Genomic DNA, 25,381 nt, shown 5'->3' with positions numbered 1-25,381 from the left:
AACCAGGCTCTGAACTGTGTTTGGACACATATGAGTATGCTCATGCAGATGTGTGTGTGTGTGCGTGTGTGCATGTGTGCATGTATGTCTGTGGTTTGGGGATGTATGTCTGTTTCTCTGAGGATAAGGTGCCAAGGAGGAGACAAGGCAAGGGACTAAGGAGAGGAGCTAGTAGGAAAGGCATGAAAGAAAGACTATGAGATTACCAGTGTGCAGTGGTGCAAGCCTATAGTCCCAGCTACGCGAGAGGCTGAAGTGGGAGGATTGCTTTAGCCCAGGAGCTCAAGACCAGCCTGGACAATATAGTGCGACCCAATCTCAAAAAATAAAATAAAATAAAATAAAATAAAAAGAAAGAAAGAATGTCAGATTCAGAAGATGATTTGGGCAAGACCTCTGGAAGTCTCAGTTCAACTGTAAAAGCTTACAATGATTGCAAGAACCAAATGAGATGTGTCTTTGAAAGTATTTTCTGTGTCTGTATATAAATATTTGTGTGTGTGTGTGTGTGTTTTAGTAGAGCTACTAAGGAGGCTGAGGCAGGAGATTTGTTTGAATCCAAGAGGTGGAGATTGCAGTGAGCTGAGATTGCGCCACTATACTCCAGCTTGGGCAACAGAGTGAGACTCTGTCTCAAAAAAAAAAAAAATGTTAGTGATTGTCATTATTAGAATTATTATTAAAATATAATTAGATGCAAAAGCAACCCTCATGAGTAGGATGACTCACATTTTCTTCATTTTCTTGGCACTCACTCTTACCATATGTCCAGCTCAGAGGAGTATTCAGTGGCTCCCAGCAAAGCATCGGGAGGCCGGTACCAGAGGGTCACGACTTCGGAAGAATATGTCTGGCTGGGAACAGACTTGGCCCGAGCAAGACCTGTCCAAAGAGGAAAAGCATAAAACCCATTGTTCTAGACGCTGGCTTGCACTATGATGCCCTGGACCAGGGAGAGTATAACTGACAGGGTAAACATCATTAAAAAAAAATACACCAACTTTCGGTGCTTCTAATAGAACTAATCACTAGCTTGACTCTTATCTATCATTTCATCAAGTGAATTTCTCAAATTTTGGCCTGCTTTGCAGCTAGATGTGGCCTTCTTGGCAGCTGAGCGTAGTCAGGTGACTAAGTTCTTGCCTATATGATAAGAACAGAGGTGATGTGTGAACTTCCAGATCATGCCTTAGTGGAGGGGTTAAGTGTTCTGCTTCCCTTTTCTCCTTCCTCTGGGCTGTGATCAGCAGGAGGTGGCAGTCATCTTGAAACAAGCAATTGGGAGAAAATCCTAGGGATGGTGGAGTCACATGGCAGAAGCAGCCTGGGCCAAGACACCATGGGGCCACCATACATGCTCTGCCGCTTAGGTCAGGACTGTGATGTGAGAGAAAGTTAAGTTTCTTGTGTGTTACACCTCTGTAATTTTGGGTCTCTGTAACAGCAACCAAACTCAGTTCATGACTGACGTTGCCACTTTCCATTTTGGCACTCCAGGAAAGCCCAGTTTAATAGATAAAGGGTAGGGACTGCTCATTCAAATTAATTAGTTTGGTAGGACCTTACATGAATTACTAAGTGCTGTTCTGCAAAATGAGAGTCTGTCAGTCAGCTGTTTATCTCACAGAATTGCATGATCTATTGTTGGGAAAAACTTCCATAGATGAGCTTGCTGTTGTGGAGAACTGATAAATAAACATCTGTTAAATGCTTACATGTCAGGACAAAAGCTGCCATCTCAGAATAAATACTGCAGCTATAGTATCACCATTTGAATCTGCCAAACAGAGAAGAGTGGTTCCTTAGCTCACATAGAGCCAGTTTTTCAACATGTATTTATTAAGCACCTACTATGGTACCAGGCACTAGGGATACAATAATAAGCAAAAACAGACCCAGGCTGCCCTCATGATGCTTATAGTCCAATTGGGACAAAATCATCATGCAAATATATGTGTGCTCACACATGTGTTTATATTTATGTGTATGCATGTACGTATCTATATATGTGTGTGTGAATATAATTATAAACTGTGATAAGTGCTAAAATGGAAAGATGCTGTGATACTTAGAGGAAATCTGCTTCACTTTAATAGGAATAAAACTTCGCATACCCATACAGTCACACCTATATAAATACGTAGGAGAGCTGGAACAAGTGTCCTGAAGTCTCCATCCTGACAGAAGTCCATGCCACAGTCTGTGGTTAACCTCTTTATCACCTTGGGATAATCTTGATCTATTCCAACATGATTTGTATATCCACTTAGATTTAGAAAAACTTACTAAGTACAGTTTACTCTCCGAATGTCTCTCTATCAAAACTGGCAGTGGGGCAATAGGGGTGCCCAGCTTTTGGCCATTTGACTAAACTGAGACTTGGTGGAATCCTAGGAAGCTACCAATCCCTCCCTGTTTCGTGCCTCACACTTCCTTTATGGTAGTTTGATATCCTCACAAAGCATTATGTTCTCAGGCCTTCAGTTTTCAAAGGCCAGGCCCGGTCAACGCTTAAACAAGTGCACACAAAAGCATCATTGTTCACGGCCCAGAAGGAGACCCGAGGGGCAACTTACCAAAATCAGCCAGTTTGAGCTCTCCCAGGTGACTGATGAGTAAGTTCTGAGGTTTCAGGTCTCTGTGAAGAACATGTTGGTGGTGGATGTACGCCAGGCCCCGCAAAAGTTGAAACATGAAAAGCTGGAAGGAAGAAACACTATCCATAAGGAGATTTGAGCCACCATGTGCTGATTTCTCCTCTAAATCAAAAACAGTCATCTGAAAGAATATAGTAAAAGTGTCTCTTGAGACAAAAAAAAAAAAAAAAAAAGAAAAAAAAAGATTTTTACATCCAGAGGGGGAAGAAAAAGGACAAGGAAAGTCAAGTAACTAGACTATGTCCTAAACAAAGAGATTCTGGCTTTTCCTGACATCTCATTTCTTTGATACTGAAGGAATTACCCTTCCTTAAAAATCTAAAGTGAAACTTTGAAGTTTCCTTTGGAACACTAGTTATTGATTTAGATGTGAAAGATTTAATTTTTTTTCCCCACGAATGAACTTGGCATATAAGATCAAAGTTGACCTGGAAATGATATTCTAAAGTTTACAACTGCTTAAGTTTTCTAGGCACTCTGATATGAAACCCTTTTAAAAACACAACACAAGGAGACCAGGCTAAAAAGTATATATTTAGATGGTATTAGAAAATAAAGAAATCTTTATAATTTTAAACCTATTTTTAAAGTCTTAAATTCAAAGTTGAAAACAAGGGAAATACACAGCACAGATTAAAAGGGATGAGAGACCAAAAGAAGTTAGACCTCCCTCAGAAAAAAAAAATCAAAAAAGAATAAGGGATAAATCATAGGAGGAAGAAGGGAGAAAGGGTAAATGGTAGCGGTGGAGAAATAAAAGGAAAAAACACATTCTGAGCCCCAATTTAAAAATGTTTCATGTGGTTATGAGGCACAGAAACCAAAAGCCATTACTAGGTTGCCATCATTACAGAAACTTATGGGAGAAAAAGAATGCTTAGTATTCCAAGTGTCTTTTGCTATTTTCTAGTGCCACTGGCAATTGGGAATTCAAATACCAACTTTATTGTTTACAAAGACCTATGTCAACTGAGAACATGTTCTAGCAGTTCAGAAAGTAAAGGGCCAGGCCCAGCATTTCTGGGACACAGGTAAAATGGGAGACACACAGTTATGTGGATTAATCCACTTTTTCAACAGCATCCTAGAAAACTAGGACCTTCAGAGATGCTAGGACCAGCACTGATGTAACAATGACCTGGAGAGATTGGAGCCAAATGAATGCGCAGCATAGTCCAGTGGAAGCAGGAGCATGGGGAGTTTACCTGCTGCTGCAGCTACCACATCAGGTTCATCAACCATTTACGAATTTTAAATGTTTCCTATGACTCCTAGTTCAAATGTTAACTAGTTCTGTGACTCTTCCTAGCGTTTATCTCTTCCTGGTGCTTCAAATACACACACTATTCATCTTACCTTCACCAAGCCACAAAGCTTCCACAGCACAAAATTCCTATACTGACATTTAAACCCTCTGATTGGTTATAAATATAAATGTTCATGGAAAAGACAATACAAAGAACCAGCTTAAATTGCAGGTAAAAGACAAGAAAATACCATAGTATATGCTTAAAAATATGTTTATGGCTCATGCCTGTAATCCCAGCACTTTGGGGGCTGAGGTGAAAGGATCACCTGAGGTCAGGTGTTCGAGACAAGCCTGGCCAACATGCTGAAACTCCGTCTCTACTAAAAATACAAAAGATTAGCTGGGTGTGGTGGCACATGCCTGTAATCTCAGCTGTTTGGGAGGCTGAGGTAGGAGAATCACTTGAACTTGGGAGGCGGAGGTTGCAATGAGCTGGGATTGCACCACTGCACTCCAGCCTGGGTGACAGAATAAGACTTCATCTTGAAAAAAAAAAAAGGTTCTTCAATATGCAGGACTAGGGAAAGAGGAAGCTGAAGACAGGTAGGTAGAGGACAGGAAGTTGGTGACCAGTGAGGGCTACAGCCTTTGGGACGGCATGCTTGTCCTCAGTTTACAGAGAAGAAAACCAGGGCTTGATGTAATTTTAAAAACATGTCTAGGAAGAGTTAGAGCCAAGGCTCAAATTCAGACTTGTCTGACTCCACTATACCATCCTGAGAAACTAGAGAAAAGACAGAAAATGAAAACATGAGCAGGAAGGAGAGAGCCAGCTGGCTGAATCAGAGACAGAGCTAATTCTTAGTAGGTCAGCTTGAAATGCCTTTTATGTCCCAAGTGTAGACTGTTCTCTCTAATTAGCCACAGTCACTTCCCACCTTCTTGCCATTCAACCTCTTTCCTCTCTGCCAGATATGTCTACAGGCATCAGTACATGGTGAAGCACTGTGGCATTAAAGTATGGTATTTTATAACCACATTTCTCAAAACTGCAGTCTGTGCTGGCAGACCTCACCACCCACTCACCCTTTCGTCCCTCCCAACCTGGATTCTTCCTTCAATGCTGCAGAAGCTTCACCAATTACTGCATCCTAACATAACCAGATATGATGGTGTCTGCACAGTTCAACATCAGCCAGACCGTGGGTGACTCTTTCCAGAAAGGCTTCCCAGATCCCAGGGGTTAGACCTGTTTCCAACTCAATAAGGTTTGGGGGAACAAAATAATTCCCTTGAACTAGTGCCATCTGGGCTAGGAGTTACTCGAAAACCAATGATACCTGTTAGCCAACTCCTTACAGGGAAGCCTGAGTCCTTCCATCCACCTGGAACCCCTGGGACTCATTCTACTAGAAATATGAAACAAGATAATCTCACTAGGATTCCCACCTTGCCTTCCTTGGTCATGACGCAGAACATAAGCCTCTGACTATCCCTTTTCCCGCCAACATGCTCATCTCCATTCCGCTCTGTGCTTCCTCTGTTTAGCCTCGTATCTATTGCTCCTGTCTCTCTAAAACCTTTTCGTTGTTTACTCTCTACTCCTCAATCCTGCTTTAAAAACTACCTAAAAGCTAACCTCTGGTGAATTTCCTTCTGGCTCCTTTCCTTATGAGACCATGAGCTCACTGCTTCCCTATAGTATTCTCAAGTGGGTGTTAGTTTTTCTATAACTTCCTCATACCTTTGACCACTGATGAGTGTCATTAGCTGCCTCCCTTCTCCCCACTACCACTTCAAAACCATGACTTCTCTACTCTTAAGTAAAAACCCCTGACCCTTGGATTTTAATGCCATCCAGCTGCATCTTCCATTACCCTTCTTTTAGCTGTCATCCAGTGGACTCCCAATCACTCTCTGTCATTCATGGACGATGTGGGCACTTGGATCACAGCTGTTGCCTCCATGACATTAGTGCCCATAAGAACAGCTCTAGCCAACCTCAGCTGCAATGATCTGCTTCTCCAGTCTACTTCAGACACTAATTCCCGTGGTCACACACTAGATCTTGCCATTGTATGGAACTGTTTGTCCTCTGAAATACAAAATTCACCCCCCAATAAAAATGCTTTTGCAATGATTGTGCCATTCACAATGTTTTTTTTTTTTTTCCCCCCTATGGTTGCCCATGACTTTTGCAGTGAAATGCATGGATACCTCTTATTCCTTATCTTTGCAGCATCTGGCATCATAGACCATGCCTTCCTTCCTGGGGTGCTCTCTTTTTTTGGTTCCACAATCTCCTAGCTTTTCTTCTACTCTCTGGCTGTTCTTTCTATAGGTTCTACTTCTACTAATATCTAATATCTATGAATATTCTGGCCAGGTGCAGTGACTCACACGTGTAATCACAGAACTTTGGGAGGCCAAGGCACGAGGATTGCTTGAGTCCAGGAGTTTGAGACCAGCCTGGGCTACTTCATAAGACCCCATCTCTACAAAAAATAAAAATAGGCCAGGTGCAGTGGCTCATGCCTGTAATCCCAGCACTTTGGAAGGCAAAGGCAGGTGGATCACTTGAGGTCAGAAGTTCAAGAGCAGCCTGGCCAACATGGTGAAACCTCGTCTTTACTAAAAGTACAAAAATTAGCCAGGCGTGGTGGTGCGCACCTATAGTCCCAGCTACTCGAGAGGCTGAGGCAGGAGAATCGCTTGAACCTAGGAAGCAGAGGTTGCAGTGAGCTGAGATTGCACCACTGTACTCCAGCCCAGGCAACAGAGCAAGACTCCATCTAAAAAAATATATAAATAAAATTTAAAAAATAAAAAATAACATATTGATATTCTTAGGCTTCCATCTTTGATCTTCTTCTGTTATCACTCTACACACGCTCCCTTAGCTATCTTACCCACCGACGTGACTTTAATGAACAACTGTATCCTGATGATTTCAAAATCTTTCTCTCCAATTCAGATTTCCTTTCTACTTTAGGCCCACATAGTCTGGAGTTCACCTCTGCATCCCATAATCACCTCAAACTCAGTATGTCTAAAACACAATTCACTGTATCTCTCCAAAAGTAATTTTTCTTTCTGATTCTCTATCACAGTGAATGGCACCATCATCCCTCTTACTACTCAAATCCAGAAAAAAAATATTGCTGACTCTTGTTTTTCCCATCAGTTCCCACTAAGCAATTAGTCTCCTATCTGTTCACTTTCTCCCACCATCATCTCGCATCTGTACCACTGTTGTTCTGATTAGCCTCACTGTCAAGGCCAGAACCCTAACAAATGTCAGCATTTAGGGAGTGAGTAGAGGGAGAGAAGCTTTCTATGTGAGTAGGGGGAGAGAGGGAGAAGAAAAACAAGAGAAAAGTAGGGTCAGGGGAATATAACCTTTCAAAAAAAAGTATTGCCCTCATTCCAATCTATTCACCACACTGTCATCAGAGTAAGCTTTATAAAAAGAAAATCTGAATTTATCACCTCTTTGTTTAAAACTGTTTAATGGCTCCTGATATAAAATAGCATGACTGTGATATTATGAAATATAGATTTGGTCTTCAAGTAGATTCCTGGCAGCCAAATCCTAAAATCTTTAGAATCTCCAAAGTGATGTCTTTTTGTAGAGTTGGCTGATAGCTAGAAGACCCTTGGGTAGCTTTAGGATAGGGGCCGGTCACTGGAAAGATAAAGGCATGATTAGGGAGGGGAAAGGGGCTGAAGGTTAAGTTGATCACCAGTGGCCAATAGTTTAATAAATCTATTTATTTCATGCCTACACAATGAAAACTCCACGAAACCCTGTAAGGTTAGGGTACAGAGACCTTCTGGATAGCAGAACTCTCATGGAGGCTTCTAGAGGGTGGCTTGCATGGGACAGGCATGGATGCTCTGTGCCCCTTCCCGTATACCTTGCCCTGTGCATCTCTTCATCTTTGTAATGTCCTTTATAATAACCCAGTAAGTGTAAGTGTTTCCCTGAGTTCTGTGAGCCACTCTAGAAATTAATCAAACCCAAGGAGGGGTTAATGGGAACCCCAATTCATTAGCCAGGCAGTCAGAGGCCCAGGTGAAACAACAGGGAGCTTGTGATTGGCATCTGAAGGGGGAGTGGCAGTCTTGGGGACTAAGCCTTCAGTCTGTGAGATCTCATGGCATCTGCAGTTAGATAATATCAGAATTGATTTTGATTAGAGGGCACCCAATTGGTGTCCATTGCAGAACTGCTTGCTTACCTGGTGTGTGGGGGAAAATCTCCCACACATTTGGTCACGGAAGTCTTTTGTGTTGACTATTGTGGTGTGAGACAGAGGAAAAACAGTTTGTGTTTTTTTCACTCAGAATGACACAGATGGGCCCTTCATGCCCTGGCTTGCTCTTAACCTGTTGAGTTTTGTCTCTAACTACCCCTAACAGCTAATTTTAAGCCTCCAGCCTTACTGAATTACTTTTAGTTCTTGGAAACTACCATGCCTTCTCTGGCATTCCAAGATCTTCACTGATGTCTCCACCTTGGAGAACTCATCCCTACTCCCACCTGCTTTGATTTGGATAGCCTCTTCCTTTGTGCCTCCATATACCCGCAATAAATTCTTTCATTTATTAGTGTGTCCCTCACAAATCGTTTCAGTCAAGAGTATGGCTTTTAGCTGTATTCCTGATGCTTGCAATACTGTCCACCATACCCTTTCTTGAAATTGCTTCTTCCCTTGACTTCTGTGACACTGTGTATTTTTTTTCAGATACTCTACATTCCTACAAGCTGCTTCCCTTCGTTCCTCGATCTCCTATTCCTCTTCTCATCCCAAAAGGCAAAAGTCCCATCATCAGTCTTCCTGTCTTTGTGTATTTGCTCTTTCAGTTGCCAACTCCTTGTCTTCTGAACTCTTTGTGCTGATGACTCTCAGATCTATAAGTCCAGCTCACAGCTCCCTCCTGATGATGGATTTCCTTTAAGGATGCCTACTGCTCATTTCCCTTTGGAGAACCTGCCTTACCTTGGACCTCAACATGTCTGAAACTGGACTCCTCTTCTTTCTCTCCAAACCCACTTCTCATTCCGTTAGTAGAGCTACAAATCTCCTCGTCAGTCAAACTCAAAACCAGTCATGTTTGGCCCCATCCTTTCCCTCCTCATGCTCGTGTTACCAAGAGGTGAACTCTTCTTTGCTACTGATTTTTCACATTCCTCTCCATTCTTACTGTTGCTACCATAATGTGGGCCTTGATTAGTAATTGCTAACTAGATCCTTGCTGCACACTGCTTGGCTCTTGACCAGCACCATCTGCATCACTTTGGCTCATGTTAGAATGCAGAGGCTCAGGCTTAACTCCACGCTTGCTGAGTCAGGTCCCCAGTCATTTGTCTGCTCACTGAAGTTTGAGAAACACTAGGCCAGTCCACATCAATAAACTCTTTGGCTCACACCTGTAATTCCAGCACTTTAGGAGGCTGAGGTGGGGAGATCATTTGAGGCCAGGGGTTTGAGGCTGCGGTGAGCCATGACTGCTCCATTGCACTCTAGACTCGGTAACAAAATGAGACTCTGTCTCAAAACAAACAAACAAACAAACAAACTCTTAAGTGGAATCCCTGGCTCTAGTCTCTTCTTTCCTTTCATATATCCTACAGACCACAGTGATGTAAATTCCCTCTAATCATATTATTTTCTCTCAACTCAAATTTAATGAGTAATGACTGTATTGTCTAAGGAATAAAATCCACATTTCTTTCTTTGTAAGGGACAGGGTCTTCCTCTGTCACCCAAGCTGGAGTGCAGTTGTGAGACCATGGCTCACTTCAGCCTCAAACTCCTGGGCTCAAGCGATCCACCCACTTCAGCCTCCTAGGTAGCTGGGACTACAGGTGTATGCCACCACACCCAGCTGATTTTTAAATTTTTTATAAAGATGAGGTCTCGCTATGTTGCCCATGCTAGTCTTGAACTCTTGGGCTCAAGTTATCTTCTTGACTTGGCCTCCCAAAGTGTTTGAATTATAGGTGTGAGCCACCACACTCTGCCTAAGGTCCACATTTCTCAGAAAGTGAGGCTCTCAGCCACCTACCCAATCTATTTCCCCATACTTGTGTATGCTGTTTCACTGATATATTCCATATTTCAGGCCAACAGAACTAGAAATGCAGTATGGCACTAGTGGGAAAGAATCTTAACTAAGAATCACTTTTAGCAATGGCATACGCTGGTTCTATAACCTCAGGCAAAATGTGTGTCCTCTCAAATCCTGGATTCCTCCTCTGCAAAATAAGAAAGTCAGACCAGGCCAGTGCTTTAAGATTTTTTGGCTGCAGTCTACAGTAAGAAATGTATGTGTATCTGGTATTCACATCCATACATAAATATAAGTACAGTTACAACTGGAGCAAAAGTTGGACAAAATAATATTTACTCTTTCTAAATGTAATATACTCTAACATTTTCTATTCTCTTCTCATCAATTTATTTCATTTTTTAAAATGCAGGTTGCTAACCACCGTATTGATTTTATAATGCACTAATGGGTCAGAACCTGGAGATTGTAAAATACTGTGTTTCCTCTAATCCTGACAAGCCATGACTCTGGAGTCCTCTTCTTTGAATGTATCCTCTATTTCCCTACCTTCTACCTTTGCTGAAAACATTTTCCCTCCCTGTAACATGCTCTCCTATTCCAGACTCTTGAAATGCAGTGTGTTTAAGATCTGAAACTAGAAGATATTTTGATGCCCTTGCACATGTACAGTACTAGATCATATTTCTTTCTTGACATTCTACACAGTGTCCTATAATAGTATTGGTGCAGGACCATGCACAGTGCCTCAAGCCTATAATCCCAGCACTTTGGGAGGCTGAGGCGGGTGGATCACAGGGTCAGGAGATCAAGACCATTCTGACTAACACGGTGAAAACCTGCCTCTACTAAAAATACAAAAAATTAGCCAAGCGTAGTGGCACACACCTGTGGTCCCAGCTACTCTGGAGGCTGAGGCAGGAGAATCGCTTGAACCCTGGAGGCAGAGGTTGCAGTGAGCCGAGATGGCGCCATTGCACTCCAGCCCTGGTGACAGTGCAAGTCTCCGTCTCAAAAAAAAAAAAAGTATTGGCGCATATTTCTCATCTCTTGTTTTTGGCTATAAGTTCCTTGAGGGAGGGATCATGTCTTTTATGTCGACTTTTATGTCCTTCTAAGCATCTAGCACAGTGTCTGGTATGTGAGAGTCACTCAGCCTGAAAATCTCACTCTCTCACAGTTATTCTTTCTCCAACCATTATTCTATTTAATCAACACCTCTAGGTCCTTGAACTCTTCCACTCTCTTATCTTCACTGCTTATCTTCACTTCCTTCCCTCAGATTAGATTCAGTCTAGAAGCCACTGGCCAGCACCTAACTTGTCTCTTGATAATCTCTTCACCTCTCTTGCCCACCTGTCTCTTCCTTTCACGTGTCTGGCAGAACTTCAACTCTGACTCAGTCCAACTGTCTACATTCTCTGCTCCTCTATTCAAATTGCCAAGCATTACCATAAAAAACCCATGATCATGCAGATAATATAATGGTCTTCTCCCTTACCAGGGTCCTTAACACACCATGAAACATTCCTATTTGGTTTCTCTAGTTGGATCTGTATCCCACTCTCCACACAGGTAACTGGTATTTTAATTTTTGTTTCACTCTCCTCAAGCCTTTGTCCTCAAACATTCCTTTCCAAAACCTTACTTCCAAGACTGGGTTAGTTCCCCTTATTATGTGTTCCCACAGTACTCCTAGTTACCATGGCCATAGGCTTTAACACTTTGCTTCTCACTGCCTATTTATTTATTTGTTATAGCACAGTTTATATATTTCTTTCTTTTCTTTTTTTTTTTTTTTGACACGGAGTCTAACCCTGTCACCCAGGCTGGAGTGCAATGGCATGGTCTCGGCTCACTGTAATATTCGCCTCCCAGGTTCAAGCAATTCTCCTGCCTCAGCCTCCGGAGTAGCTGGGATTACAGGTGCATGACACCACACCCAGCTAATTTTTTTGTATCTTTAGTAAAGACGGGGTTTCACCGTGTTGGCCAGGCTGGTCTTAAACTCCTGACTTCATGATCTGCCCACGACGGCCTCCCAAAGTGCTGGGATTACAGGCATGAGCCACTGTGCCAGGCCAACAACTTATATATTTCAAATGGGCAAAAATTAGTATCATTAACAGTATCTTAAGATAAATTTCCTTTGAATGGGAGCTTCCTTTCCAGTAGTTTGAGGCCTACAAGACGTATCTAGAAAATTTACTACTACGGAAAATGAAGACTGCTTACATTGAATGTGGGGGAAGGGGAAGGGCCTGTGGTTTTTCTTTTTGATCAGTTGCTGTAACACTGTCCTTCAGGTGGCTGAGGTAGTTTCATATTTTCTTTAGACATCATTAGGCACCAAAGCTCTTACAGGACAACTTTGATGCTATATGAATTCTGCCGTCTTACCAGTGCTAATATGGCTCTTGGGTCCACCATCCCATTAGAACTACTAACTCAATTCATAGTATTTTTTGTTACAGATCTTACAAAGGGGAGTGCTTCTAGGTATTTAGGTCCACATTCTACTTTAAGACTGCATATTCAGTTTTCATAAATTGTCCGAGCCCATGGCGGCTGCCATCTTGCATTGCTGTCGCTTGAAGGTTGGCCCTCACAGCCTATTTAAGTTCATATATCTTATTGGACTTAAAACTCATTGAAAACAAGAAATACAACTTATTCATTATTGAAACCCCAGAACTTATTACAGCACTAAGTACTCAATAAATATTTCTTAAATGAATGAATAAATGAATATGTAAATATTAGTTAAATGAGTAAATATATCATATACAAATTTTATATGGTTATTTTAAGAGCCAATCAATTAATTAATGCCAATAAAACCTTAGGGAATGAAAAATATGAAATATAAATGGTTTTTAAAATTTATAACAGATATAGAATTATAGCTAGTTAAGAGTTTATTATTATTTCTATTCTAATGACCAGAAAAATAGAAGTTAGGGCCACATAAATAATACGATCTTCTAGAACAGGTATTGCAGACTTCATCATAGACCACAGTAATCTGATACAAAGAAGGCATTAATTTTATGATGGCCTAGCTTGATACTTTTTACCTTTTAGTGTAATTCTCCACTAGTTTATTCATCTAAAGATACATTTGCATGTGGCTATGACCGAAAGCATTAGGTTACTCAGAAAACATTGCTCCGTATCTTAAGGGGCAACTCAGCAACTCTTTTTCTTTATTCTTTCTTTCTTTCCTTTTATTTCTTTTTTTAAAGTTAAAAAAAAAAAACTTTTCTCTGGAATATCAGTAATGTCTATTCTCTTATTTAGTATCATAGGACTTTGCTTTGTGATATAGTCTGTTTCAGAATTCTCCTTCTGTGGGCAAGCCAGGAGAGGGTCCTGACCCTTAACGTACTCACTCTGACATTGTGAGGATGAAGGCCGCCTGGATGCTGAGACATATACTGGGCCAGGTCTGTGTGCTAAATAAAACAGTGGAGAAAGAGAACAGAGTGAATTTAGGGGTGCTTGGATAGTGTCCTAAAGCAGAACATAGACTTGACTGTAAGAAGGCATTATGAAGTATGGAATTTTAAGAATAAGTTGCAAAAGGAACATAACCAGGTTTTCTGAGAACCCACTGTTAAGGTCAAACACAGCGTGTCTTTCTAACTGGCTGCTCTTAGAACAAAGCCTGTTTCTCAGCACAGAGATGCTCATTTTAAATGACTGGCACTGAACACAACGACGCAGGAATTTTTCACTCTCCAGGTGTCTTTGGAGGCAAGTCAAGTACACATACCTTAGGAGTTCTTTCTGCTTATTTAAATATTTTTTCTTCCAAAAATTCAACATGAGTTTAGCAAGCTTGCATACAATTTTTAAACATCTTATGATTTTTACCTTTATTGTCAATGAAAAAATGCTGGATTCTGCTCAGATCATGATTAAACTGATTAAAAATAAATGCCAAAGTTTTATTTAGGAATTAAACTCAAGATCCTCATTTATTATCGCTGATGAGGAGAAAAAGGACAGCAAAAGTCATGGGTAAGGAAACAGGACCAAAGATGGATGTGGGAATAATAACATTCTGCTAATCACAATAATGAAAATTTCCATGATATGTTCCACATTGTAATGAAAGTTTTATCACGCCATAAAATATTAACAGATTCATTATACAAGCATCAGGCTCTTTTTCTCATGTGTGTAAAATGCTCAAACAACTTACCATGTATTCAAAAACGAATGTCAGTGTCTCTTTGGTGTGGATTATGTCATGCAGGAGCACAATATTGGCATGTTTCAAGCCCTTCAGGAGAGAAGCTAGAAAAATTGAACAAAATGTTAAATCCCTCGTTGATAATAGAAGTGCTTCTCTAAAGGTATCAGGCAGTATATATTTTTTAAGCATTTCAAATCAAGCATTCTGGTTATTTTACTGCTGGAAAACAATCTCTTGTGGCAAAAGAATATTTAAAATTACAGAGAACCTTCATTATTTCAAAAATGGCAAATTGCATTTACACAATTTATTGTTCCTATAGGCTAGAGCGATTGCAAAAAGTATGTTTCCATTTACCTAATCAATTTCAGCAAAGCACTCAGAGCACTAAATGCTCCCCTCTGGGAATCTCATCATCCCAGCTTCAGAGCTCCAGGAGGAGAGGCCTGGAGAGATAAAGGCCTTTGGAGGAGAAGGAAATGGAGTGTTCCGACTTCTGGAGCAGGACTTTGCCTCATATGACCAGTCTCCAAAATTCCAGGTCCTACAAGGCGTCAATAGGGCCGGTGGATATGTTTGGTGGGAGGCAGGGATAAAAGCATGGGGTTGAAACGTGATAGAGACTGGAGATTTCTTAAAGGTAATGTTGCAAACCTGCGGAAAGGAGAAAATGTGAACTTGAGAAGAGGAGTCTGCCAAAGCTGGGGAGCCCAGGGAGGTGAAAGTGGAGAAGGCTGAAGGCTTTCTCTTGCCTCTTCCATAATAGGTTACTAAAGGCAGCCTTCAAGGGAAGAAGTCATCACAAAAGGCCAAGAGTGCCTGGGAGGGGCGCTGAAAGGCTGTCTTTGGAGGTTTCGGAGATAGGAAGACCTCCGGCTTCAGGAAGGCAGAGGCTAGAAAAGGTACAATAAATAGACGATGAGGCTGGGTGCGGTGGCTCATGCCTCTGATCGCAGCACTTTGGGAGGCCAAGGCGAGGCGGGTGGATCAGGAGGTCAAGAGATCGAGACCATGATGAAACCCCGTCTCTACTAAAAAAATACAAAAATTATTTTGCTGTGCAGAAGCTGTGGAGTTTGATTAGGTCCCATTTGTCTATTTTGGCTTTTGTTGTCAATGCTTTTGGTGTTTTGGTCATGAAGTCCGAACTAGAACAGATTTACAAGAAAAAAACTAACAAGCCCATTCAAAAGTGGGCAAAGGATATGAACAGATACTTTACAAAAGAAGACATACATGAGGCCAACAAACATATGCAAAAATGCTCATCATCACTGGTCATCAGAGAAATGCAAATCAAAACTACATTGAGATACCATCTCATGCCAGTTAGAATGGCGATCATTAAAAAATCTGGAGACAACAGATGCTGGAGAGGATGTGGAGAAATAGGAACACTTTTACACTGTTGGTGGGAGTGTAAATTAGTTCAACCATTGTGGAAGACAGTGTGGCGATTCCCCAAGGACCTAGAAATAGAAATACCATTTGACCCAGCAATCCCATTACTGGGTATATATCCAAAGGATTACAAATCGTTCTACTATAAGGACACATGCACACGAATGTTCATTGCAGCACTGTTTACAATAGCAAAGACCTGGAACCAACCCAAATATCCATCAATGATAGACTGGATAGGGAAAATGTGGCACATATACACCATGGAATATTATGCAGCCATCAAAAATGATGAATTTGTGTCCTTTGTAGGGACATGGATGAACCTGGAAACCATCATTTACAGCAAACCGACAGAAGAGCAGAAGATCAAACACTGCATGTTCTCACTCATAGGCGGGACACATTGGGACACAGGGAGGGGAGCACTACACACTGGGGTCAGTTGGGGGGAAATAGGGGAGGGACAGTGGGGGGTGGGGAGCTGGGGAGAGATAGCAAGGGGAGAAATGCCAGATGTAGGTGATGGAGAGGAAGGCAGCAAATCACACTGCCACGTGTATACCTATGCAACAAACTTGCATGTTCTTCACATGTACCCCAAAGCCTAAAATGCAATAAAATAAATAAATGGGAAAAAAATACAAAAATTAGCTGGTTGTGGTGGTGCGCCCCTGTGGTCCCAGCGACTCGGGAGGCTGAGGCAGGAGAATTGCTTGAACCCAGGAAGTGGAGGTTGCAGTGAGCCAAGATCGCACCACTGCACTCCAGCCTGGCGCCTGGCGACAAAGCAAGACTCTGTCTCAAAAAAAAACAAAAAAAGAGACAATGAGGCCAGAGGTGGTGACTCACACCTGTGATCCCAGTACTCTGGTGACAGCATGCCTGGGAATAAAATGAAGGCACAGCAAACCAGTGCTGGGTAATGAAAGAACATGGCTTGCTGGTGATACCGCTTATGCCCTACCAGCCTGTAGGTATCAGATCTGTGAGCCAGTGAATTTCTCTCTCTACTTGTCAGTTTAAGCTGACTTACACCGAGGGAAGAAGCTCCATTACACCTGTTAACCCTATTTGCTCTAATGACTAATGCTCCAGTTTTTACTTTTTGCCCCCAGAGTCCCTATGGGCTAAATTCATTATTTCACTTTGACAAATGTGTTGCTTTGTAAATGTAATAAATAGCTTCCCAGGCATCTGTTTAATCTCCCTAGTCTCAGACTGAAGGCCACATGGAAATTGAGGGAGTGACTTTCCCTCTTTTTGAGATGCTGCCATACCACCTAGTACCACACTCAGCCAAGAGTAAGCACTTAATTTGTCAAACATATTTATTGAGTGTCTTAAGGGAGAACTGTCTGTGGAGCCAGAAGCCCTAATATGAATCCTGGCCCTGTCACTTCATATCTGAGTAAGCTCTGGAGAGTATCTCAACCCAAGTCTCAATTCATTCCTTAGGAAAAGAGACATTGTCTTTTCTGACTTAATTCATAGGGTTGATATGAGGATGGAATCAGATACCATTTGTGGAACCTCGGCAAATGTAAAGCATTACAGAGAGGTAAATTAGAAATAATACCCCCTCCCTCAGCTTCTTGCTGCTGCCTTTCACCTTGAACCCCACTAAACCCCTTCTCTCAGTCTTAAAATCTTGCTTATGGTATGCTTCTGCTAGAGTTTTTAACACCTTCCATATCTTCTGACCATCAGTTGAGAAGTCTTGTACTTTATGTATATTTTTATTTATAAATTATCTCATAAATTTCCCTTTCCCCCACCCCTATGTTACAAGCATATAGCAAAATTAGATTTTAAACAGATTCAGTAAAGCTGAAATTGCTAAGAATACTGTTAAGATATTTTAATTTTATGTCTAATATAATTTTAGTCTCACCTAATTATATTACCGAAACTCCTGATGCTTCTTTTTAAATCTTGATGGCATGATTTGTTCATTATGATGGCCTCACGCTCTCATTTGCTAAAAAGTCCAAGGAACAATATCTACCTGGGATGAGGCTTCCTGCTAACAGTGGGTATAAACTTCATGTAGTTTTCTTGATAATTTTAGTTTTTATAGGAGTAGGAAAAGTGTCTGTTTTGTATTTCTCTGTTATTCACTTACATTTGAATTGTTAGTCTTATCTTCAACCCACAGTTTCTTTGCAGAAATCTTTTTAAACCATTCACTCATTTTATGAAGATTAGCCACTTGTACATGACAAGCCCTTTCAACTCTTTTTGTCGCATACAAATCTATTGGGATTACCTTCCAAATTGTTCCGAACCCCTCCCTTCTTGCCACATCTTCTGCCACCACCCTGGACCAAGCCGCTGTCATATGTTGGCTGAATGATTGCAAATGCCTCCCATCTGCCTGCTTCCCTGCTTTCTTCCTATAGGCACTTCTTCACAGGACAGCCAGACACTGCTATCCTTCTCAAATGAGTTAGGGCATGTCCCTCCTGCTTCCAAACCCTCCAGTGGCCTCTTATCTTGCTTAGAGTAAATTCAAAGGACTTGCAATGGCCTGTCCAGCCAGCTGTGGGCTGTGCCCATGGTGACCTGCATCTCTTCACACTCCTATCTTTGCTCACTTGGCTTTAGCCTCATGGTCTCCTAACTGTTCTTTAGACACACTTGCAAACACATTTCCACCCTGGGGTCTTACACTTGCTGTTGTCTTTTCCTGTAACCCTCTCTTCTCACCTCTCCGCCTTTGTCCTCCCTCACTTTCTTCAGGGCCTCTGCTCAAATAATACATAAGGTACACACTTCCTTGATCATTCTAGGTGAAATAGCAGCCCTCTACCCCATTCCACCTCAGCAGCCCTCCACCCCATCCCATGTCTACCCCTTCCTACCCTCTCTCTTGGGGCCTTGCTTTATTCTTTTCCATAGCACCTGTCACCACCACCTGACATATTATATATAAATATTTGTTTATTGTCTGTCTCACAATTGAGAATATAAACTCTATTGAGAGCGTGCACTTTTGGTTTTTTTGCTTATCGTTACATACTCAGTGCCTAGAATAATATCTGGTGCTTAATAAATATTTATCTTTAAATTAGTGGTCACTAATTAGCTAATATAATTTATATACCTCTAGTTGGTTAGTAAAAGGTGATTCTGTTGAAGATGCTTTTATTCCTTTTTTCTTTTAGTTGTCTCCCTCATTAGACTATAAATATTGTATGCTTTATGGCCATGCCTATTACTGCTTTTCTAGTTCCCCAGAACTACTGAAATAGTTACATGAAAACTGTGAATTTTGCTGAATAATGAATAGGGAATTCAGATGAAAGAACAGATGATGTTTAAAGCATTTATCTCACAGTATTGTTTATCATTTTGGTCCATGCACCAGAGGGATCTGAAATGCCTACAACCTCAGATGTGTGGGTCTTAAACCCAGGAAGAAAAGGTCTTTCTTCTAATTTTAAGGACATTTTATAAACTTCACAGCAGGATGTGACATCTGTCCTGCAGACTAAACAGTTGAGAGACATAAAAGTCAACTGAGAAGGGGAAAGATCCTAAAATTAGCATTCTGATTCTCATAAAACACTGTTTTTTATGATTCACGTATCCTATGCATACTTATTTTTGTTTTTCTTCAAAGAAAAGACACAAAAATAAATAGGGATATCTTTAAGGCTCCAGAAGAAAGCTGATTCTCCAAGTCCTAGGATGTGGCTATATGTCATAAAGGCCTGGTAGTCAAAGTCACCTCTCAGCTGTCAACTCATTGAGGGCACGGATTGAACTTGTCCTGCTCTTTGCATCTCCAGCACTAGCACAGGCCTGGCATGTGGTGCTCAATAAGTGCTCATGAATTAATGAAAGCCAGGCCAGTTGTAATGAGCTTATGAGGAGTTATATAATGAGTCAATGATGTATTTGCTGCACCAGAGTAAATGGACCATTAACTAGAGCCAACCTTTAACAGAACACTCCTTTGAAAGTTTTAAAAGTATAAAATATATGTACATATTTGTACAGGGTTTTAATTTTTTGATGGGGTACTGTGTAAATCTTGTGTTTATAAATGTAATGAAGGTATTGACAGAAAACAATATATACAACTTTGACAAAGGATGGTGAACTGACAGAATACATTTTTAAAATATGCATTTTTAAACCTGTTCTGCTATGAACAGAGGCAACATATCTTTTTACTATGCTATTGGCTTTTAGGTTAAGCTTTCTAATGTGTAAAAAATTTACAATGGATACATTAAAAAAAAAACAACTTCACCCCCAACCCTCATTGGACATTGAATAAAAAAGTGTTTCTAGTCCCTGTTGTTACATTTTCTCTGAACTGAGAATCACAAATCAAGTAAATGACTCAAGTTATGAATTCCAAGAAAAGAAATAATTGAAATAATTTTAGATAAATGTTAGAGAAATGTTAAGACCAGGCTCAGATAAGTAGTTGTCCTGGTATCTTTGGAATTGTAATGGTGATCATATACCATTATCCTGGCATTATTTTATTTTATAAAGATGTAACTGTGTACAATGAATTTGCTGTTTGTGATGTGATTTGATTGTGTTCAATGGCAGACTTTCTGTCAACCAGGCCTACCCTAGACTATTTGTGGTCATTGGCAGTTCAGAGGTTCTAATCAGCTTCCTCCTCTGCTTCATTGTATGACCTTAGGGAGGCTCCTTAGCCTATTTTTGGCTCAGTTTTATCATATATGGATTGGGAGTCATTACTTTGCAATGTTTTTCTACTAGAGAATGATCTTAAAAGATTCTTAGCTGACACTATTTCTAATTTAAACACTGCAATTACCGGCACTATAGAATCAATGATGGAATCAGAATTGAAGAATATACAACATGATATGTTATTTTCTTTAAAATACTTTTTCTGGACACTCAAGGGGCCAACAAATGTGAAAAAAATGCTCAACATCACAAATCATCAGAGAAATGCAAAAAAACCAGTGAGATACCATTTCGCACCAGTCAAAAAGGCTATTATGTAAAAGTAAAAAATTAAAGGATGTTGGTAAGCTTCAGAAGAAAAGGGAATGCTTAGACACTGTGGGTAGGAACATTAATCAGTTCGGCCACTGTGGAAAACAGTTTGGAAATTTCTTAAAGTGAGGCAGGGCAGGCAAGCCCCAAGACTTGCACTTAGCTTGGGAGGGTTCTTGGCTTCACCCAGGAAATAATTCAAGGGTGAGCCTGTGGTGTTAGACAGCAGCCTTTATTGGAGCAGCAATGTGCAGCAGCAGCAGGTATATTGCTCCTTGCAGAGCAGGGCTACCCCATAGGTAATGTGTCAAGAGTAGCAGCTCAGAGGCAGTTCTGCAGTTATATTTATACCCACTTTTACATATATGCAAATTAAGGGGCAGTTTATGCGGAAAGTTTTAGGAACAGAGTGGTATTTCTGGGTTGTTGGGTTGTTGCCATGGGAAAGGGTGGTAACTTTCAGGTGTTGCCATGGCTATGGTAAACTGACATAGCACACTGGTGGGTGTGTCTTTTGGAAAGCTGCCTCCACCCAGGCCCTGTTTTGGCTAGTCCTAAACTTGGTTTAGTATTCAAGCCTGCTTTTGGAGTCAAGTCCCACCTCCTACCTCAAAAAAACTAAAAACAAAATTACCATTTGACCCAGCAATTCCATTACTGGGTATATACCCAAAGGAAAATAAATTCTTCTGCCAAAAAGACACCTAGATTTGTATGTTCGTCACAGCACCATTCACAATAGCAAAGACATGGAACTAACCTACATGCCCATCAGTGGTGGATTGGATAAATAAAATTTGGTACACTGGTGCCATAAAAATACTACATAGCCAAAAAAAGAAAAAAGAACGAAATCATGTCCTTAGCAGCAACGTGGATGAAGATGGAGACCATTATCCTAACACAGGAACAGAAAACCAAATACCACATGTTCTCACTTACAAGTGGGAGCTAATAAGTGGGGTATTGAGTACACACAGACATAGACACCACACTGGGGACTCCAAAAGGGGAGAGGGAGGGAGACGGACACGGGTTGGAAAATTACCTATCAGGTACTATAGTCACTATTTGGGTGATGGGATACCTCAGTATCATGTAATATACTCATGTAACAAACCTAGACATGTACCCCTTGCATCTAAAATTAAAGATTAAAAAAATACTTCTGCATTTTCCTTAATGTTTATACAAAGTGCATAATAAAAAATGGATTTCTATTTTTATTTTTGCTGTTGCTAAACAATAAATACTTTAATCAAGCATTTCCAAATTCATCATAATAAATTAGAAAGGATTTAAAATAGAATAGATATGGATTCTAACAACTCTGATTACTATCTCTGTGACCTCAGACAAGTTACTTAACCTCTCTGAGGCTGGAATTCCTTTATCTCTACAACAAAAATAGCACATTTTACTTCCTAGGATTGGTATAAAGGTTTTTAAAAAAGTATTATGTAGGGGGAGGGGGAGATTATGTCATATACCTGGTTCTCAAAAAAGATTAGTTATACGACTCCTTCCTAAGAAAAATGCTATTAACAGGCTGAAAGTCTTCAGTTTAAATCAAAAGTTGACCACTTAAACAAAAATATTTAAAACAATGCACATTTTAAAAATATGGCTATATAGTTTCAGAAAATTAAGAAATGTTGTTCTCTGTAAAAACATAACACATTAGCCTATTCAAATGAAAGTGTTTTCTCCTAGTTGTAAAAATAAACACTTAAAATACAATTCTAGAGTCAATTATGAGAGATTTCTAAGGTACTATGAAGGCTTCTGCTTTTCTTAATTAGCAAAGGAATGAGGGTGGTAGGGAACATGTCAATTTTGTGTATTGCTGTGTATCTAGCAGTAAGCAGAGTGCCTGGTCTTAGTGGGCACTAAATAATTATTTCTAGAGTAGATGCATAGAAAGCATATGAATTTTTGAATCAGAGAGATTTGGTTTGAATCACCATCACCATCATATAGTGGAATAATGTTAATAATATCTATCTCTAAAGGTTGTTAAGAGGATTAAAATAAGTATGAAAAGCACCCGACATGTGTGTTAAGATATATTTCCCTTAGTGCTGTTTATACTTTTGCTAATTTCATATCACATGTTAAGTTCAAATGAAAATAATATTCCAAATGACCAGACTAGTATTGCTGCATGTATTCTACCTGTATAGAAAGAGATCATATATGTAGTAAAATCATACTTAATAAATCTTTGGCTGCTATACCATCAGGGCAGCCAAATTGTTCAGGAAAAGTAATTCCTGCTTCAAGGCTTTTTAAAGAAGGCTGCATTACTTGTTCAGTTTTCCTGCACGTGCCTTTAGGTTGCCTTTTCAGCTAGTGACCGTGGATTTTAACTAATGAACTCCAGCTGTTCTTATTTTGCCTTCCAGGCCTTCTCATTTAACCTCCTGTCTCCCTGGTCTCACATCCTTAAAGTTCTTACAGGAAAAATGGGACAGTGCCAAAGTTTTCAAATGAAGCCTCATATCTTCTTGAGGGGAGGGGAGAAGGCTTTTTTTTTTTTTTTTTTTTTTTTTTTTTTTTAAAAGGTTTTTTTTTTTTTTTAAACAAGGGCTCCAAGCTTTTACACTGGTGTAAAAAGAAACATTCCTTGTTGGAAATTGGATGCCTAACAACCTCCAATGTGTCAGAAATCCTTTTGTGGTTTTTAATATTACACAAGCAAAGCATTGGGTAAGGAAAGTCCATAAAACAAACCAAGAAAGCCCACAGTTGAATACTAAATATAATTGTAAACACCTGTGATGGAGAAGGCAATTTCTCCGTAAATATGCAATGAAAGAAACATTTAGCATATAGAACAAAACGGATCCAGCTTTCCTGAACCATGCTGAGAACCATCTGTTAGCAAACCTGGCAAAAGGTTTCACTGTTACAGTTAAATGTCAGCCTGAAAAACTTGGCTGTGGGCAGTATCTGAGCAAAGCCAGTCTTAAACAATTGGCAAATTCAAGCTCACAAAGGAGACCTTCCACTTATGCGGGTGACCTGGGAATTTCTATTATGTTCACAAATACTCTTTAACCTATCCATACATCTCTTTCCAAATCTGATCATCCTTTAATGGAGACCACTATTAAGTACATTAGTAAATGCAGTTTCCATTATATTAAACACTTAAAACCATGCCTTCTCCCAGAACGCACCTGATCCTACCAGGATGAATCTCTGGTTAACCAATAGCCCATTTGACCCTTCCAATTAAATTCAAAATGATGTATTTCCCAGGGGCTCTGAAAGTCTTTTGAAAAGCGTATCAAATTCAGTTATAAACTCATTTTCAGAATTGCTTTTTCCATGCCTGTTTGCATAACCCATCCTTTCAAGCTCAGATCAAAATCAACGGACTCCATCAGTCACACTGAGACTAACTTGTTCTCATCTTAGTTTATAATGTCTTTTATATACTTGTAACTTGAATCATGTGCTCTGTTAAGACTGCAAATGACAGAACAAAGAGATTTCTCTTCTCATCCTTCACAGCATCTAGCAGCATACTCTGCATATAGTACGTGCTCAGTAAAGAAGAGAAGAGAGGTAGCTAAAAGTGGGAGAAAGTAAGTCCAGGGAAGTGCCATTTCTCTGGAATTTTGCTGAAATGCATAGCAATCCTGTCATCATCTTATTTCAAATGGCTCATGCAATAAAGGTTGATAAATTATATTTTTTCATGATTCATTTTCACTATGTTGGCTTCTTGATGATTATATTATAAAGCATTCGTTATCTTAATGGCAAATAAGACATTAGCCAGGGAAAGAAGTAATAATGGAATAATAATAGCCAACATTTGTTGAACTCTGAAAAATAGACTCTGTGTTAAGTGCTTTATATACATATTCTCATTGAATCCTCATAACAACTCCATTAAATAGGTACTATTATTATCCACTTTCTGCAATAAACTGAGTCGTAGTTAGGTAATCTACCCAACATCATACCATAGTGATTGGTGGACCTAAGCTGCAAATCTAAGTCTTTTTGAAACCAGGTTCCTCACCCACTTGCAGGGTACAGAGAAAATACAGGTAGAACAATAAAAATGTATACCTTCTGGAAATTCTCCAAGTGCTAGCTAAATAACACATTATGTTCAGACAAATTTCCCAGGAAGAATTTGTGTGATTTTACATTTTCTCTTTCATAGGAATTTTCTGAGGTTATATAGGTATAGCCTTAGCACTTAGATGAGGCCAAACACATGGAAAGTGTTAGTCATTGCTCAGTGAATTCATAGTTTTGGTCAAGTGATATAATAGTTTTAAATCTCAATTTCTTCAAAATTAAGTAATAAAATAGCAGTGTAAATGCTCCTGAAAAACTTGTATGAAAAGTAAAAATGTAATTACAGTATTCTAGAAGAATCAAAAATAGATGCTGAACGGATCAATGAAATGAATTTTTTTCCAAATCAAGGACTCAAAAGAGAACTATTGGGTTAATTTCTGCTGTTCTTACCTTCTCGGATAGCTGTAAATGGGACTCCTTCCTCTGCATTCATGCTGATGACTTTTAAAGCCACTAGTTGTCCATTTATTCTAGAAAAGAGAGATTGAGGGGCACACACTTATTGAGGTGATTCAAAGCAGCAACTTATACCAAAGATGACTTAATAAAAGCAATTTCACCTCAAAATATATTTTAGCATATAAATCTATAATTTTCTTAAAATAAAAACTTTAATATCTGTAAATACATATGTAACATGCATATATCTAAGCATTTTCCCTCTTTACTAAAGTGAGATATATATATATATATATATAT

General features: G+C 39.9%; 1 protein-coding gene and 1 pseudogene across 4 annotated transcripts in view; both read right to left on the bottom strand.

Moving 5' to 3' along the window:
* The window catches only part of CDK15 (cyclin dependent kinase 15), a 91,047-nt gene that overhangs the window by 59,022 nt on the left and 6,644 nt on the right, over positions 1-25,381 (bottom strand). For all 4 annotated transcript variants that reach the window (XR_005198303.1, XM_037734845.1, XM_037734846.1 and 1 more), the window contains exons 4-8: positions 25,073-25,152; positions 14,189-14,283; positions 13,374-13,436; positions 2,577-2,700; positions 762-882 (exon numbers count right to left, since the gene is read on the bottom strand). Coding sequence is in view for 3 of the 4 variants with exons in the window: in XM_037734845.1 (XP_037590773.1) it covers positions 762-882; positions 2,577-2,700; positions 13,374-13,436; positions 14,189-14,283; positions 25,073-25,152 (483 nt within the window). In the remaining variant the exon portion in view is untranslated. The remainder of the gene's footprint in view (positions 1-761; positions 883-2,576; positions 2,701-13,373; positions 13,437-14,188; positions 14,284-25,072; positions 25,153-25,381) is intronic.
* LOC108295964 lies at positions 12,262-12,990 on the bottom strand (annotated as a pseudogene).

The sequence above is a fragment of the Cebus imitator genome, unplaced genomic scaffold (assembly GCF_001604975.1).
Source record: "Cebus imitator isolate Cc_AM_T3 unplaced genomic scaffold, Cebus_imitator-1.0 Scaffold671, whole genome shotgun sequence".
NCBI classification, from domain to species: Eukaryota; Metazoa; Chordata; class Mammalia; order Primates; family Cebidae; genus Cebus; species Cebus imitator.
Note: the sequence above shows the minus strand (reverse complement) of the source record. Positions and strands in the feature narration are given on the sequence as shown.